The following is a 13,909-nucleotide window of genomic DNA, read 5'->3' as shown; positions in this document are numbered from 1 at the left end:
TCTGACAGTTGTATCTTCGGAAGGTCGTAACTTTTGCATACGAACTCTATTTTTGACGTTCTTTATATCCACGCGTAGGTATTTAAGAGTACTAAAACTATCCTTTAGATTAGAATAGCTAATTCTAATTATATTTTAAATTCCTCTTATTATAGAGATTTATAGTGTTAGGGTTTATCATAACTTCTTCACGCGAAGTCAGATTTAGACGTTCTCTATATTTTTGGAATCGTATAGACGTATACTTTGAGTTGTATCATAAATTATGTATGAAAGTTTATACTTTAACATGAATTACATAGTAAGTTTATCACATTACTAGTTTAACAAAATCACATTACATGATTTGCATAATCACATGTGATTGTTTTTGACCTATTTTGACTGGTGTTACACCAGGAACATAAGGCATCTTCCCAGATCCTTAGCCCTAATCTAGCATGAAGTTCTTATATAAATATAATAGGAATATAAGGCATCCTTACTAGATCCTTAGCCCTAATCTTGCATGCAGTTCTCATAATCATATCATATCGTAAGATAACAGGTATGGGTATCTTGGGAAAAACCTAATTGAGCTCGGCCGGTTGCATGCATCACACACCTTGTGCCTTCTCAAAACCTTTTATTTTAAAAACTTAGAAATTTATTTTCTTGTAAAAATATTTCAAACCCTCGATTTGAGTCCAGACACCCCCGAAGGTGTGTCCGAATCCCTCAAACCAAGGCTCTGATACCAAATTGTAACATCCCAAATTTTAAGACCAAAAATTTTGTTTTTAATTAAGCAGTTTATAATATAGTTTACTGAAAACATCATCAATATCATATCAAACCCATAAACCCATAAGTCAAATGTCATAAAACATGTCATGGAATAATAATGTCAGAGTACAATCCCAAGAACATCATGGTGCGGAAAATAATGGTGTGATGCGCTGCTACCGAGCCGGCTCCTTTCCCTTCGAAGAAAGAGGGCCTGAAACAAAAACTGTAAACCGTAAGCACAAATCTTTGTGAGTCCCCCCATCATACCACATACCATATATAACACATAATGTCTAATATATTTGGGTACTGACAACCCCTTCGGTCTCTTTCAACCGGTCAGGGTGCTGGCCTACCCCTTCGGTCCTGTCGACCGGTACCTAGCCTAGCATATCAAGGTGTTGGCCTTCCCCTTCGGTCCTGTCGACCGATACCAGAGACTATTTCACCCCTACTTCTACCACATAGTATCCTAGTGCATAACATAAAAATCATATACTGCCTAGCTTATTTGGCTGTTGGCATACCCCTTCGGCCCTATCGACTGGTACTAGGGTCTATCCTACCCTTCCTACGATTATCACATATCATAATAGCATACTAATACATAAACATAAAATACCAGATAATTATCACAAAGACAATCATCTAACAAACATCTCCTACTAGTGGGCCGACATTGTGGCCTTAAACCCACTTCTACTGGAAGGTAACTCACCTCGATGTCGTGTAGTAACTGAACTGTCCTCGATGCTGGGATCAACTATCCTCAAAGTCCTACACATATCAGTCTCCTGTAGTTACTCCTCATATTCATATCCCCTTTAAGGGCCAATCTTGGATAAAGGTCAAAGTCAAAGTCAAAGTCAACACTCTAGTCAAAGTTAACACCCTGGTTGACTCAACTAGCCGAGTTGATCCATCAACTCGTCGAGTTCCATAATATAGAGAATCTCGAATTCACGATCTGACTCATTGAGTTACCCTCTAACTCGCCGAGTTTCTCCTTACGACAGAATCAGGACTTTCCATGTGAACTCGTCGAGTCCTTCCTTGGACTCGTCGAGTTCTCCTTCATACAGTCGGGACATTTGCTCACTGACTCGGCGAGTTCATCCTTGGACTCGTCGAGTTATTGACCTTTAAGTCCAAAACACGTCTAACTGGCTGAGTTATCTTCTAGACTCAACAAGTTGCTAAGTAACATAGAAGGTTGGGGGAACCACGACCCGACTCGCCAAGTCATAAGAACAACTCGTCGAGCCCCCATGATCCAAATCTATACATTCTATTTTAGTCGGGCTTAATGCATCCAAAACATAGATCTAGCCTCCTAGGGTCGATATGACACATAAAGTTACAAACTTTACGTTCATGCTTGGGATATTTAGCTCAAAAATCCCTAAAAAGTGGTTCATAGGATGCATGAGACTCCCATGGCCATAAAGTTGGCACCTTTATGCTATGGAGTCCCACAAGGACCCTGGATCTGAAGTCTAAACCCCAAAACATGCTTGCATCCATGAATGGTTCCAAAAATGGCTCCTTAAAGTCCTATACTACCCCAAAAGAGATCTACTAGATGAATGGACAAGGTATAAACTTTATACCTCAAATGAGCTGGAAATGGAACACAACCTCTGGATCTACTTGCTTCCTCTTCAACTCCCAAGCTTCTTCTTCCTTCTCAAGCTTCAAAACCACAAAAAACACACAAAAATGGCTCAAGAACACTCAAAATGGGCTAGGGTTTCGAATTAGGGTTTTCTGGACTAAGGGAGACGATGATAGAGGCCACAATGGGGGTGTTAAGGTGTTTAAATAGGGTGCAACCCCTGAAAATTAGGGTTTCACTCTGGCAGGCTTACTCGTCGAGTCGAGGCTCCTCGACTCGTCGAGTAGACTTCAAGTCTCGCGTCCACTCTCCCAAACCTTACAAATTAGGGAGTCATAATAAGTGATGGAAAACCCACTTTTTAAGTAATAATATCTATTTTTTAAAATGATATTTTTTTGAAATAAATTATATAACATTAATGATAAAATGTGTACAAAAAGGTTTAATGGTAAAATGTGTAAATAAAGGTTTAATGGTATAATGTGTATAAAAAAAGTTTAATCGTATAATGTGTACAGAATAAACAGTAAAATCCATGTCAGCAGCCATACGGCATGTCACGTGGCTGGTGACCTACTATTACCGGTAACGTAATTGTATTTTTTGAGGAAATGTGAAGTTTAATGGTCATATGTGTACAAACGTTATAGTTGGTTGGCGATATGTGCACAAAAAAAAGTTCAACGGTATTTTTTGTACAATTCTAATACTTCGTTACCCTTGCAAGTCATTTTCCCTTAATTTTTGAAATGCCCAAAGCAACTGTTATTAAATCTTCTTTTGTCTCTTTGTCTCGTTCTACTTTCTCAATCTTAGCATTAGCCTGATCGATCCTTTTTTGTAACCTATACTATATGTAAAAATTGAAAATTTAATTTTACTAAGTTTTTATTAATAATTATGTATGAGAATCAAAATAAAATTAGTAGTATTACGCTTCTGGGTTTAAGATCCTCTTTTGGCTTTCCATATGTACCCTTCAATGGAGGCTTCCCTTTTCTTGAACGATCCAAATCGGTTTCTAGTTCTTCCATAACACCCTAATCAAAATATATTCATTTAAAATTAGAAACTAAAATAAATACAACACATATTATAAGTTGGGAAAAATACAGGGCGACAAGAAGGATCAATCCATTCATTGTAATATGAGAACAAGCTGCAACCTACCTTTTAGGCGAAAGAGAAAGAATTAAAAAGTAAGTACTTCAATCTCTTTTCTTAGGTAGAGTGCTATAATATGAAGAAATGAAAGTATGTTGATGTATAAAGATTACCCAAGAAGAGGGAGAATTGCACCAACAACAACCCCAACCCAAGTTTTGATTGGATCCCATCCATAAACTTGATCCGCTAAGGTTCAATAAACATGAATATGTGAACTTTATAGGCAAAGAAGGGTTTTAGATGCAGAATTAGAAAAAATAAAAGGCTTTGGATTCACACTCTCCAAATAGAAGACAAGTAGACAACCATGGTGACAAAGCTTTCTAAAAGACTAAAACTCATTCCAATATCTGCCTAGCTACCAATTCTAACATAAATTCAAATAACCTGAAAAAATAGAAAATATCAGAAACCTGTGAAAAACATGTTAAACATCACCGATGATATCTTCCTTCTTCCCCCTCCCTATAAACTACAACGAATAATATGAAAAAAATCAGATATTACAAGAATTAATATGAATAATGAAATTGGTATTTCAAATGGCGTTTTACCACAAAAATGAAGGTACCAAACAATAGAAAAAGGTCCCAAACACATATCTTGCAATTTAGGGAGTAAAATACATGACAAATATAGTCTCAAAAGTCATAAAGAAAGTAAATTCCATTGGTTAGAACACTTTTAAATCTATATATTTATGCTCACATTCTATGATGTGTGACCTAATAAACTACAAGGCTTCTTATACGACATAGCAAAACCTTAATATATAGGTTAAAACAATAAAGTAATTGGTATTTTGTATAGATAAATGTATTACCTTAGATGTTGCTTGGGTACATGAACACCCTAACCCTAGCTCCCTGCAAACAGAAAAAGAAAAGATTTTAAGAAGTTCACAAAGAACACAGAAACAAACTGATGAAACTTATGGGGGGATATTAATCGTGGATTTAGGAGGAAGATTAGACGAAAACTTAGCACGAACAACATCGGTGTTCCCATGAGGCTTGGTAACTTTCCCCAAACGCATTGATAATAAGATCCATCCCTCTTCACCTTAGCTTTATAGATGTAAGCCAAGCACTTTCTGTGATACCAGGGTACCTCCTCTTTTGTGTTAATTCCTTCGATTTGACAAGGATTTTGTCTGGTTGTACTTTCAATCTTCCCCTTCATCGCTTCCTCATTCTTTCACATATCCCCCCCTATCTAATATATCTCGTTTCTTCTTGCTGTGAAGAGTAGGTGGATCTTTAGCAAAAGAAAGACGAAAAGTTATGCGTTGATGATTTGTTGAGTCGATGGCGAAGGGAATTTAAGTCGATGGTGGAAAAGTAGCTGACGACAGACATTGCAAGAGGGAGAAGAGCCAAGAAGTCGGCAATAAAGAGTCACTTTGGGGACAAAAGGGATGTAGAAAGTCAGTGTAAGCTATGGAAGAGAGGTTGAAGGGCGAGCAGAAGTAGCAGAGTGAGTTTGTCGAGAAATTTGAGGAGTGGATCTGTCGAGGGATTCCTGTGGAAGTAAGTAACCAAGGAACAGTACTCTGATTAGATACTTTATGTCCATTAATATATATATATATATATATATATATATATATATATATATATATATATATATATATATATATATATATGATTACGTGTATAAGCTCATAACTATAATTGGCATGTACTTGAATTGATAGTGGCATGGTTCTTTTGGTTTGCCTTCACACTTGCAACTAGACTTGGCATGTACTTGAATTGATAGTGGCATGGTTCTTTTGGTTTGCCTTCACACTTGCAACTAGACAGGATGGTTAATTGAGAAAGATGAAGAATTTATTAATTTGATTAATAAATTGGAATAAATGATTTATTAATATGTTATGGAAATAATATATTAATTAGTAATCATATTATTAATTAATATTTAATCAGAAGTTGATTTGGAATTAATTTTGGGATTAAATGAATTAATTAAAGGTGCAGGGACTAAAAGTGAAATTGTTCAATAGTTGAGCAAAAGGGTCCAAAACCTTCCTAGGGAAGGTGGTGAACGAAATTATATATGTATATAAGATTATTCTAGAATTTCTAGAATATTTTATCATATATGGATAATCAAAGGAGGTGGATAATTACCATATTTGGGATAATGATATTTTATTCAAATTAGGGTTATCCATAGATTCTTGGTGCACTATATAAAGGGTGCTAAACCCTTTGATTTTCGGCCAGGAACTATAAGAAGAAGAAACCGAAAAGATGATCTCCTTCCCCTTCTCTCATAGCATTCTCTTGCATTGTGTGTTTGTGAGCCATTAGAGGTGTTACACTTGTGACACTAAGTTCTCAAGCTTCAAGATCTATAAAAGAATCATTGTTATTACAATATAACAATCAAGGTATGTAACCTAACCCTAGTTTTATGTTGATTTCGAAATTTGTAGTTACCTCATAGGGTTTCTCCTTTTGTATTCAAGTTTGCATGTTCAATTATAGAAAACCTAGATCCAAAGCATTAGGGTTGCATGCTCATATAGGAATTGTTGTTATGCTCAAAACACATCACTGGTATCAGAGCCTAGGATTAGTTTTCTATTGAATTGATGCAAATGGGAATTTTTCAAAGGAGAAGGGAACATAATCGACATTCTGTTCATCGAACTCGTCGAGTTGGTCTTTAAACTCAACGAGTTGACATGCAACTCGACGTCGTCATTGCCCAACTCGACGAGTTGCACTGTCAGATCCAATATTTTCGGTTTTGATAATTGTCTGATGGATTGATTAGGATAATTACCTTAAATTCGTTTTTAATTGTTTAAAATTGGATATTTTAATCATCAATTTGTATCCTTATCATGAATTCATGATCAAGTTAAATTTTTTTATGATAAAGATAAATTAATTTGTTAATTTGATTATTAAAAATTTAACCTAGTATTTTTGAAAAGTCTTAAAAATACATCCTTGGAATATCTTGGTTTTAATATTTAAATTAAATAGTTTAATTTTGAAATCTGAAATTTTAGAACCCTAGTATTTTAAATGTTTAAAATACACCCTTATATATATATATATATATATATATATATATATATATATATATATATATATATATATATATATTGTAAAATTAAAAGTTAATTTTTATATATATGTATAAGAAAAGTCAGTCTTACCGTTTGTAGGCCTCATTCACGAAGCTGGTCTATAAGGGGAGTTTAAGGAAGCGGTGTATAAAATGACCGCCATTGGGTATCCACTCTTACCCACCGCTCCCTTGACTAGTGGAGGGTCGTTAGCCGAAAGGATTTGATAGGGCACTAAAATCTCATTAATAAGTATAATGGAATATATAAAGTAACTAAATGTTTTTATAAAATTCCCAATATTAGTTACTTTAGGAAAATGTGAATTTGATGCTAATCCATGAAATTGCACATTGCACTTTATAAAAGTCGTTCGTGGAGCGTGTGTGGTTAACCAACACACTAAGATGGACTAATAAAGGGTGGAAATGGGTAGCTCGTAAATTATCATTGATTAATAGAGCACATGTGGTTAACCGACACATTAATTAGGTGATAAATAACATCGAGAGTACCAATCTAATTTGCATGGTTATTCACACCTTGTTTGTGATCCTCGTTATCCCAGTCACAAATGGAAAGGGCATAATTAAGAAAAAACATGCCATTGAATGGTTCGATGAATCTCAAAATATCTAGGAATTTCATTTAAAACTTAATTCGTTTAAATTTCATTTTCGTGGTGGTGAAATTGGTTAATCGTCGTTTACCTACCTTTAAATAATTTGCAATTAGATTACGACATCCAATTTCTGAATTGTGAATTATTTAGTTAGATACTAGCCTTAATATTTCATTTGAGTGTTATATTGAGGATTTTCTTATCTAATGAAAACTTGTTCTTCTTTTCAAATGTCAACTTCCAACAACGCTTCTGGTTCCTCTAACAACAACTCCAACCACTTCTCGCTCTTGAGCATCTGCTCCAAAGTCACTTTCGATGGTACCAATTATAATGATTAGATACGCAACATCAAGATGGCTTTGCGATTCGAGGACAAGGAATATGTTCTCAAAAAAGAGCTGAACGAGATCGATGAAACTAAAGCTACTCCTGAAGAAATAGCTGAGTATAGGCGAAACTGCAATGTTGCGACCAAAGTGTCATGCATCATGGTTGCCACTATGACTCCTGACCTACAACGGTTCTATGAGGACTATTGGCCATATGAGATAAACAAGGACTTGATGGAAAAGTACCATCAACAATCTTGTCAAGAGAGGTACGAAATTCTGAAGTCACTCATCACCAGCAAGATGAAGGACAGAGAGTCTGTCATGACTAACTTGCAACACATGCGACGATATGTGGATCATCTGTTAAAGCTTAATGTGAACTTAGATGAGGTATTGGCTATTGACATAGTCTTGTACTCATTCCCTAGTTGTTATGATCAGTTTGTCATGACTTATTATCTGAACAAGGAGGAAACCACATTGAGTCAACTCCAAAGCTTGCTGAGAACCGTAAAAAGTGGAATGAAGGGAAAGACTATTGCCTCCAGTCTTGCTGCTGCTGCTCCCATCTTGGCTATTGGGCAAAGGAAGGGGAAGAAGAGGAAAGCTCCCTTGAAACAGAACTGGAAGGGAAAGTCTTAAGCCGGGTCGTCAAGCAATGGCCCCAAACTCAAGTCTAGTTCTGAAGCTCCTCTCGCCTCTGACCCCAAAGAGGCTACTTGCTTCTATTGCTATGACAAGGGACATTAGAAACGAAGCTGCCCCAAGTACTTGCAAGATATAAAGGATGGCAAGGCTAAGCCAACATCGGCAGGTATTTACACTATTCTATCTAAAAACTCATCACAGTCAAATTCTTGGGTTCTTGATATGGGATGTGGTTTTCACATTTGCTCTGACTTGCAGGGACTAAAAAGAAGTGAAGATATGGAGTATTGGAAGATGAACCTAATTATGGGAAATAGGAGATCGTCACCTGTTACCAATATTGGTGTTTATTCTTTAGTGCTTAGTGGTGGGTTATGTTTAGATTTAAATAATTGTTGCTACTTGTCGGAAATGACAAGAAATATTATTTCATTTCATGGTTTATATAAACACGGTTTTGGATATTCTTTTGATAATGAGAATGGTTATATTCATGCTTATTATAATGGTGTATTTTATTTTGAAGCATTACCTTGTGATGGCGTGTATGAAACTGTGATGATTGTAGACAATTTAGGAAATAATGTGTTGCAAATTGATTCTTCTAATGGTTTAGACAAAGCATGCCTGTGTCATTGTTGTCTTGGACATGTTAACAAGAAAAGCATTGCCCAACTCCAAAAATATGGATTGTTGGAATCATTTGACTTAAGTTCAGATGATACATGTGAATCTTGTTTACTTCGAAAGATGACTAAATCACCTTTCACTGGTTCTTGTGAAAGAGGTGAAGGATTGTTGGATCTCATACACACGGATGCATGTGGGCCCTTCAGATCCACCACAAGGGATGCAAATCGATTTTATGTGACTTTTACTGATGATTATAGCAGATATGGATATATCTACTTAATCAAGCATAAGTCAGAAACCTTTGAAAAGTTCAAAGAGTGCAAACATGAAGTCGAGAATCAATTGGGCAGGAAGATCAAGATGCTCAGATATGATAGAGGTGGTGAGTATCTTAGTATCGAGTTCCACGACTATCTTAAGGAACGTGGAATTGTTTCACAATTGATACCTCTTAGGACACCACAACTTAATGGTGTGGTGAGAGGCGTAATCGAACCTTGTTGGACATGGTTCGTTCCATGATGAGTTAGGCTTCACTTCCAATCTCATTATGGGGGTATGCCTTAGAGACTGCTACCCATATTCTTAATCTAGTCCTAACAAAGAAGGTTGCCAAAACACCTCACGAGATGTGGACAGGGAAGGTTCCCTCGTTGGCACATATCAAGCTTTGGGGTTGTGAAAATTTCATTAGAATAGAGACTCACGACAAGCTTGAACCTCGAAGTGAGCGATGTATTTTCATCGACTACCCACAAAAGTCCTTTGGATACTTGTTCTAGAGACCTAGTGAAAACGTGGTTTTCGTAGCACGAAGGGGAGTCTTTCGCGAGAGAGAGCTCATATGAAAAGAGGACAGTTGGAGTATAATTGATCTTGAATAAATTCAAGAGTCAAACGATGAAGGAACCTCTAAGACTAGAGCTCAACCCGAGGAAGAAATACATGTTGAACCAATTGACGAGTCGTTACCTCTTAGCTGTTCCAATTGAGTTAGAATCACACCTGAGTTTTATGGGTTTCATATAACTACAGATGGTGAATCATTTATTAGTGATAAGACACTGATAAATTTGGATGATCCTTCTAAATACAAGGAAGTAATGGCAGGCCCTGAGTCTGCTAAATGGAGAGAGGCAATGGATAACGAGATCAAGTCCATATATGAAAACCAAGTTTGGAATTTGGTTGACAAAGTACCAAGTCGTAAGACAGTGGGGTGCAAATGGATCTTCAAGAAGAAGACCGACATGGATGGAAAGGTACACACTTTCAAGGAACGACTGGTTGCAAAAGGCTTCACTCAAACCCCATGGATTGACTATAATGAGACCTTCTCACCAGTGGCTAAGATTAAATCTATTAGGGTTATCTTAGCCATAGCTGCGTTTCATAATTATGAAATTTGGAAGATTGATGTCAAAAATGCTTTCCTTAATGGAAAATTGGCTGAGGATGTTTACATGAGTCAGCCAAAGGGTTTTGTGGATGCTAAATACCCCAATACAGTGTGTAAGCTTGAGAAATCAATCTATGACTGAAACAAGCTTCTCGCAGATGGAATCTTTGCTTTGATGAGAAAGTCACTGAGTTTGGTTTCTCTAGAAGTGAGGATGAATCTTGTGTATATGTCAAAGCTAGTGGGAGTATAGTCACCTTCCTGGTTTTGTATGTTGATGACATAATACTTTTAGGAAACGACATTCCGACCTTGAAGGAAGTTAAATCCTAGCTTCGAAAGTGTTTCGCTATGAACGATCTGGGAGAGGCTGCTTATATTCTGGGAATAGGGATTTTGAGAAATAGGAGTAGAATACTAATTGGACTTAGTCAAAACACATATTTTGATAAGGTGTTAAAGCGTTTTAGCATGGAAAATACAAAGAAAGGTGAGTTGCCTATCCAGAGTAATACAAAACAGAGTAAGACTCAGAGTCCGAGTACCGATGCAGAGATAGCAGAAATGAGTCGAGTTCCATATGCTTCCGCCGTTGGATCGATCATGTATGCTATGACATGTACTCGCCCTAACGTGGCTTTTGCTTTGAGCATGGTTAGTCGATATCAGGGAAATCCAGGTAAAGCTCATTGGTTAGCAGTCAAGAACATTCTTAATTATCTGCGAAGAACTATGGACTGGGTCCTTGTGTTTGGTAGCAGTGATGACTTAAGAGTTACTCGGTATAGCGACGCCAACTTTCAGACAGACAGAGACATCTTTCGTTCTCAATCTGGCTGGGTGTTTACCCTTAATGGAGGAGCTGTAACTTGGAAAAGTTCCAAGCAGGAGACCGTAGCTGATTCTACATGTGAATCAGAGTATATAGCTGCGAGCGAAGCGTCAAAGGAGGCTATATGGTTGAAGAACTTCATTGGAGACCTTGGAATTGTGCCAGCCATTCAGGAGCCGATGGAAATTTTCTGCGATACTGAAGGAGCGGTTGCCTTGACTAAGGAACCAAGAGATCATGGGAGATCTAGACACATCGACACAAAAAATCACTTGATCAGACATCGAGTAGAAGAAGGACACCTCGTCATAAAGAGGGTATCATCTGAAGAGAATCCAGTAGATCCCCTCACGAAGGGTCTGAGTAGGGTTAAGCACGTTCAGCATGTGAGGCTCATTGGTCTGAAGGATGATATTAATTTTAATGATTAGATAGATATTTAGAAACTTGTAACAAACAAATGTAATTGACATTTGATGATTAAATAATGGAGATTTATTTATGAGTATTGTTTACTATCTTTTGTCAATTTTTTATCATTGTGTTTCATTTTGCATGTTTTACTTCCTGAATAATTAGATTATTCAAATATCCATAGTCGATCATACTTTGGAAGTAAGTAGTGAATTAAGATTGTCATTAATTGGGTTGTAGATTGTCTAAGGGATTAGACATATCAATGGTTAGCTATAATATTCATGACTACTTTTGAGATAGGGATTTAAGTATTGGATTAAACCCACGTTAAAAAAGAAAAAAAAATTAATTGATGTTTCCTTCCTTAAATATTTTTGTTGATTATTTTTTTACCATAATTAGTTTTTGTTCATGTTAGAATAAATATGAGTAGATCGATAGATTTCAAATAGGTAAATGAATCATAAATAAAGAAAACAATGATCAAAGTTGTGTCGAATGATTAATAATCTCTGCCTTAGAAGAACTCAATGAAGAATTGCTACTATAAAGGCAGAGTAGGGTTATAAAAGTATCGAATCTAAATACGGTGCATTCATGCACTATTTATAGCTAAACCCTAATCATTAATAACCGGGTTAGACAGGCCCAACCCATTACACAAAATGGACTATACTAAATAATTACAATTGACGCAATCCATTCGACCCAACAATCTCCCCCTTTATGTTAATTAAGGAAGGAGACTCTTCACGGTTGTGTTCATTTTTGTGTCTTGAAGAGATTGGGTATGATACTGATCAATGAGCTGCGAACTGCTATGTACCATCGTATCATATATGAGTAGCACTTCTTCGCAGATGCATCATTCGCATTACATTGCTTTGTGATCTCCAAAACACAGTTCAAGCATGCAGTGGAGAACAGGTGTTTATCGGGCAAAGCAAATAGACATTTTTGTATGTTGTCCCTTTCTTTTGATCCCTGTTGAAACATCACACTCCAGTTGTCCTTTTGAATTTTCCCCATCTTCATCTTCTCAATGTCTTTCGGAAAAGCTTCAGGAAGGACTGTTGGTTTCTTTCGCAACATAGTGGCAATTTCAACACCCATCTTTGCCACTTCATGAATATACGAAACCAACATCCTATTGATATGAGCAATAATTGGTTCACACTTCTTTTCTTCCTTCATCAAGAGTGTGATAGAGTGATCCAATCATAGGGATTTAAACATGGTAGATCAGCGAGAGAGAACTCAAACACTAAACTCACCGCACCTCAAGCTATTTTAAATTTGGCAATGACGAAGCTCGCAGTTTCTATTGGCCCAATAACCTTGACAGCAGTAAATTTCAGTGAACTCCAGGTATGGTATTGTGGATTGCCATGCTTCAGATAGAATGCGATCAATGACTTGTTCACATTATCATCCGATTAAGAAGAATTAGCAATAACATCAAAGCTGCGAAAGAAGAAGGCTTTCGGAGTGATATGGAAATCCACTTGCGAATCCAGTGTGTTCTCCAGATCGAACAAGGTGACCGGCTTTAACCAGTGAATGCTTGGGTTGTCAATTACTTCGGTTAAAATTCTCTCTGTGGACCAAGGAGGAAATAATGACTTTTTAGCTTCTAGAGCAGTCTGAGCATCACAAAGTGCTTTCTCTTTTTCTTCTACTTCTTTTGCTATTCACAGGTTTTCATCAAGAATTGCATCATGTGCTTTGCGTTTGAGTTTCGCATTTTTGTCCTCGTCTTCCTCTTCATCATCATTAATGATCTTTTCCTTTCCCTTTGATCCTGAAGCTACATTAACCTTCGGTTCAGATCCCTTTGCCTTTTCAACTTCACCAGAAGTTCCAACAACTTTCTGGGGTTCTTTCGTAGATTGGTTCTCAGTTTCTCCCCCTTGTATTGGAAGTGTGATAGACTCCGAAACACCCTCAAGCCTATTGAACATCGCGAACACAGGCCTAAGTTTTTCAGCTAGATGCTTCCTGACAGTGATCGTGATAAGAGAATCACGAGTCTCACTGATATCTGAGAGTAAAGCGTTCACATCGGCAATGCAACTCTTAATTACAACTTTTTTAGACAAGAGCGCATTAATCTTCTCATTAGCATGTGCTAGTTTGACAGATAGAACCTTCACCTTTTCTGTTTTGATAGCGAGCTTATCCATTATTTTGTTCTCAATAGCCAAATATTCATGAAGCTTGTCTATTTTGGAAGAGATGGAGGTGTGAAATTCTTTGTTGTCAGATTGAATTCCAGTGCGAACTTTCTCAAGAGCATCCTTCTCAGTCCGAAGGGTAGTGTTGGGGTCGAAAGTGATTGTGAGATGTCGAAATAGTCTAAGTCATTCCATGTGCCGAAAGTCA

The 13,909-nt window shown here is 36.9% G+C and overlaps 1 protein-coding gene across 7 annotated transcripts; it reads right to left on the bottom strand.

The window, feature by feature from the left end:
• Positions 1-803: 803 nt before the first annotated feature.
• Positions 804-5,096, bottom strand: LOC145133711 (uncharacterized). 7 transcript variants are annotated; one of them, XR_013718693.1, is made up of 7 exons: positions 4,377-5,096; positions 3,967-4,025; positions 3,322-3,426; positions 3,105-3,236; positions 2,379-2,460; positions 1,487-1,545; positions 804-979 (listed from the first exon to the last, which is right to left on the bottom strand). XR_013718693.1 is itself a non-coding variant. In XM_079068665.1 (7 exons), the coding sequence occupies exons 1-4, from the start codon at positions 4,733-4,735 to the stop codon at positions 3,114-3,116; spliced, it is 462 nt and encodes a 153-aa protein (XP_078924791.1). In that variant the 5' UTR covers positions 4,736-5,096; the 3' UTR covers positions 804-979; positions 1,487-1,545; positions 2,379-2,460; positions 3,105-3,113. The 7 variants fall into 7 exon arrangements, 5 of the variants coding, with proteins under 5 accessions (XP_078924791.1, XP_078924796.1, XP_078924792.1 ...); XR_013718694.1 differs by having other exon boundaries at positions 3,105-3,231; XM_079068665.1 differs by lacking the exon at positions 3,967-4,025 and having other exon boundaries at positions 4,377-4,419; positions 4,545-5,096.
• Positions 5,097-13,909: the final 8,813 nt, after the last annotated feature.

This window comes from Lactuca virosa, chromosome 8 (genome assembly GCF_052849685.1).
Source record: "Lactuca virosa cultivar CGN04683 chromosome 8, Lactuca_virosa_CGN04683_v6, whole genome shotgun sequence".
NCBI lineage: Eukaryota > Viridiplantae > Streptophyta > Magnoliopsida > Asterales > Asteraceae > Lactuca > Lactuca virosa.
The sequence above is the reverse complement of the archived record's forward strand: the minus strand, read 5'-3'. Positions and strand labels throughout refer to the sequence as shown.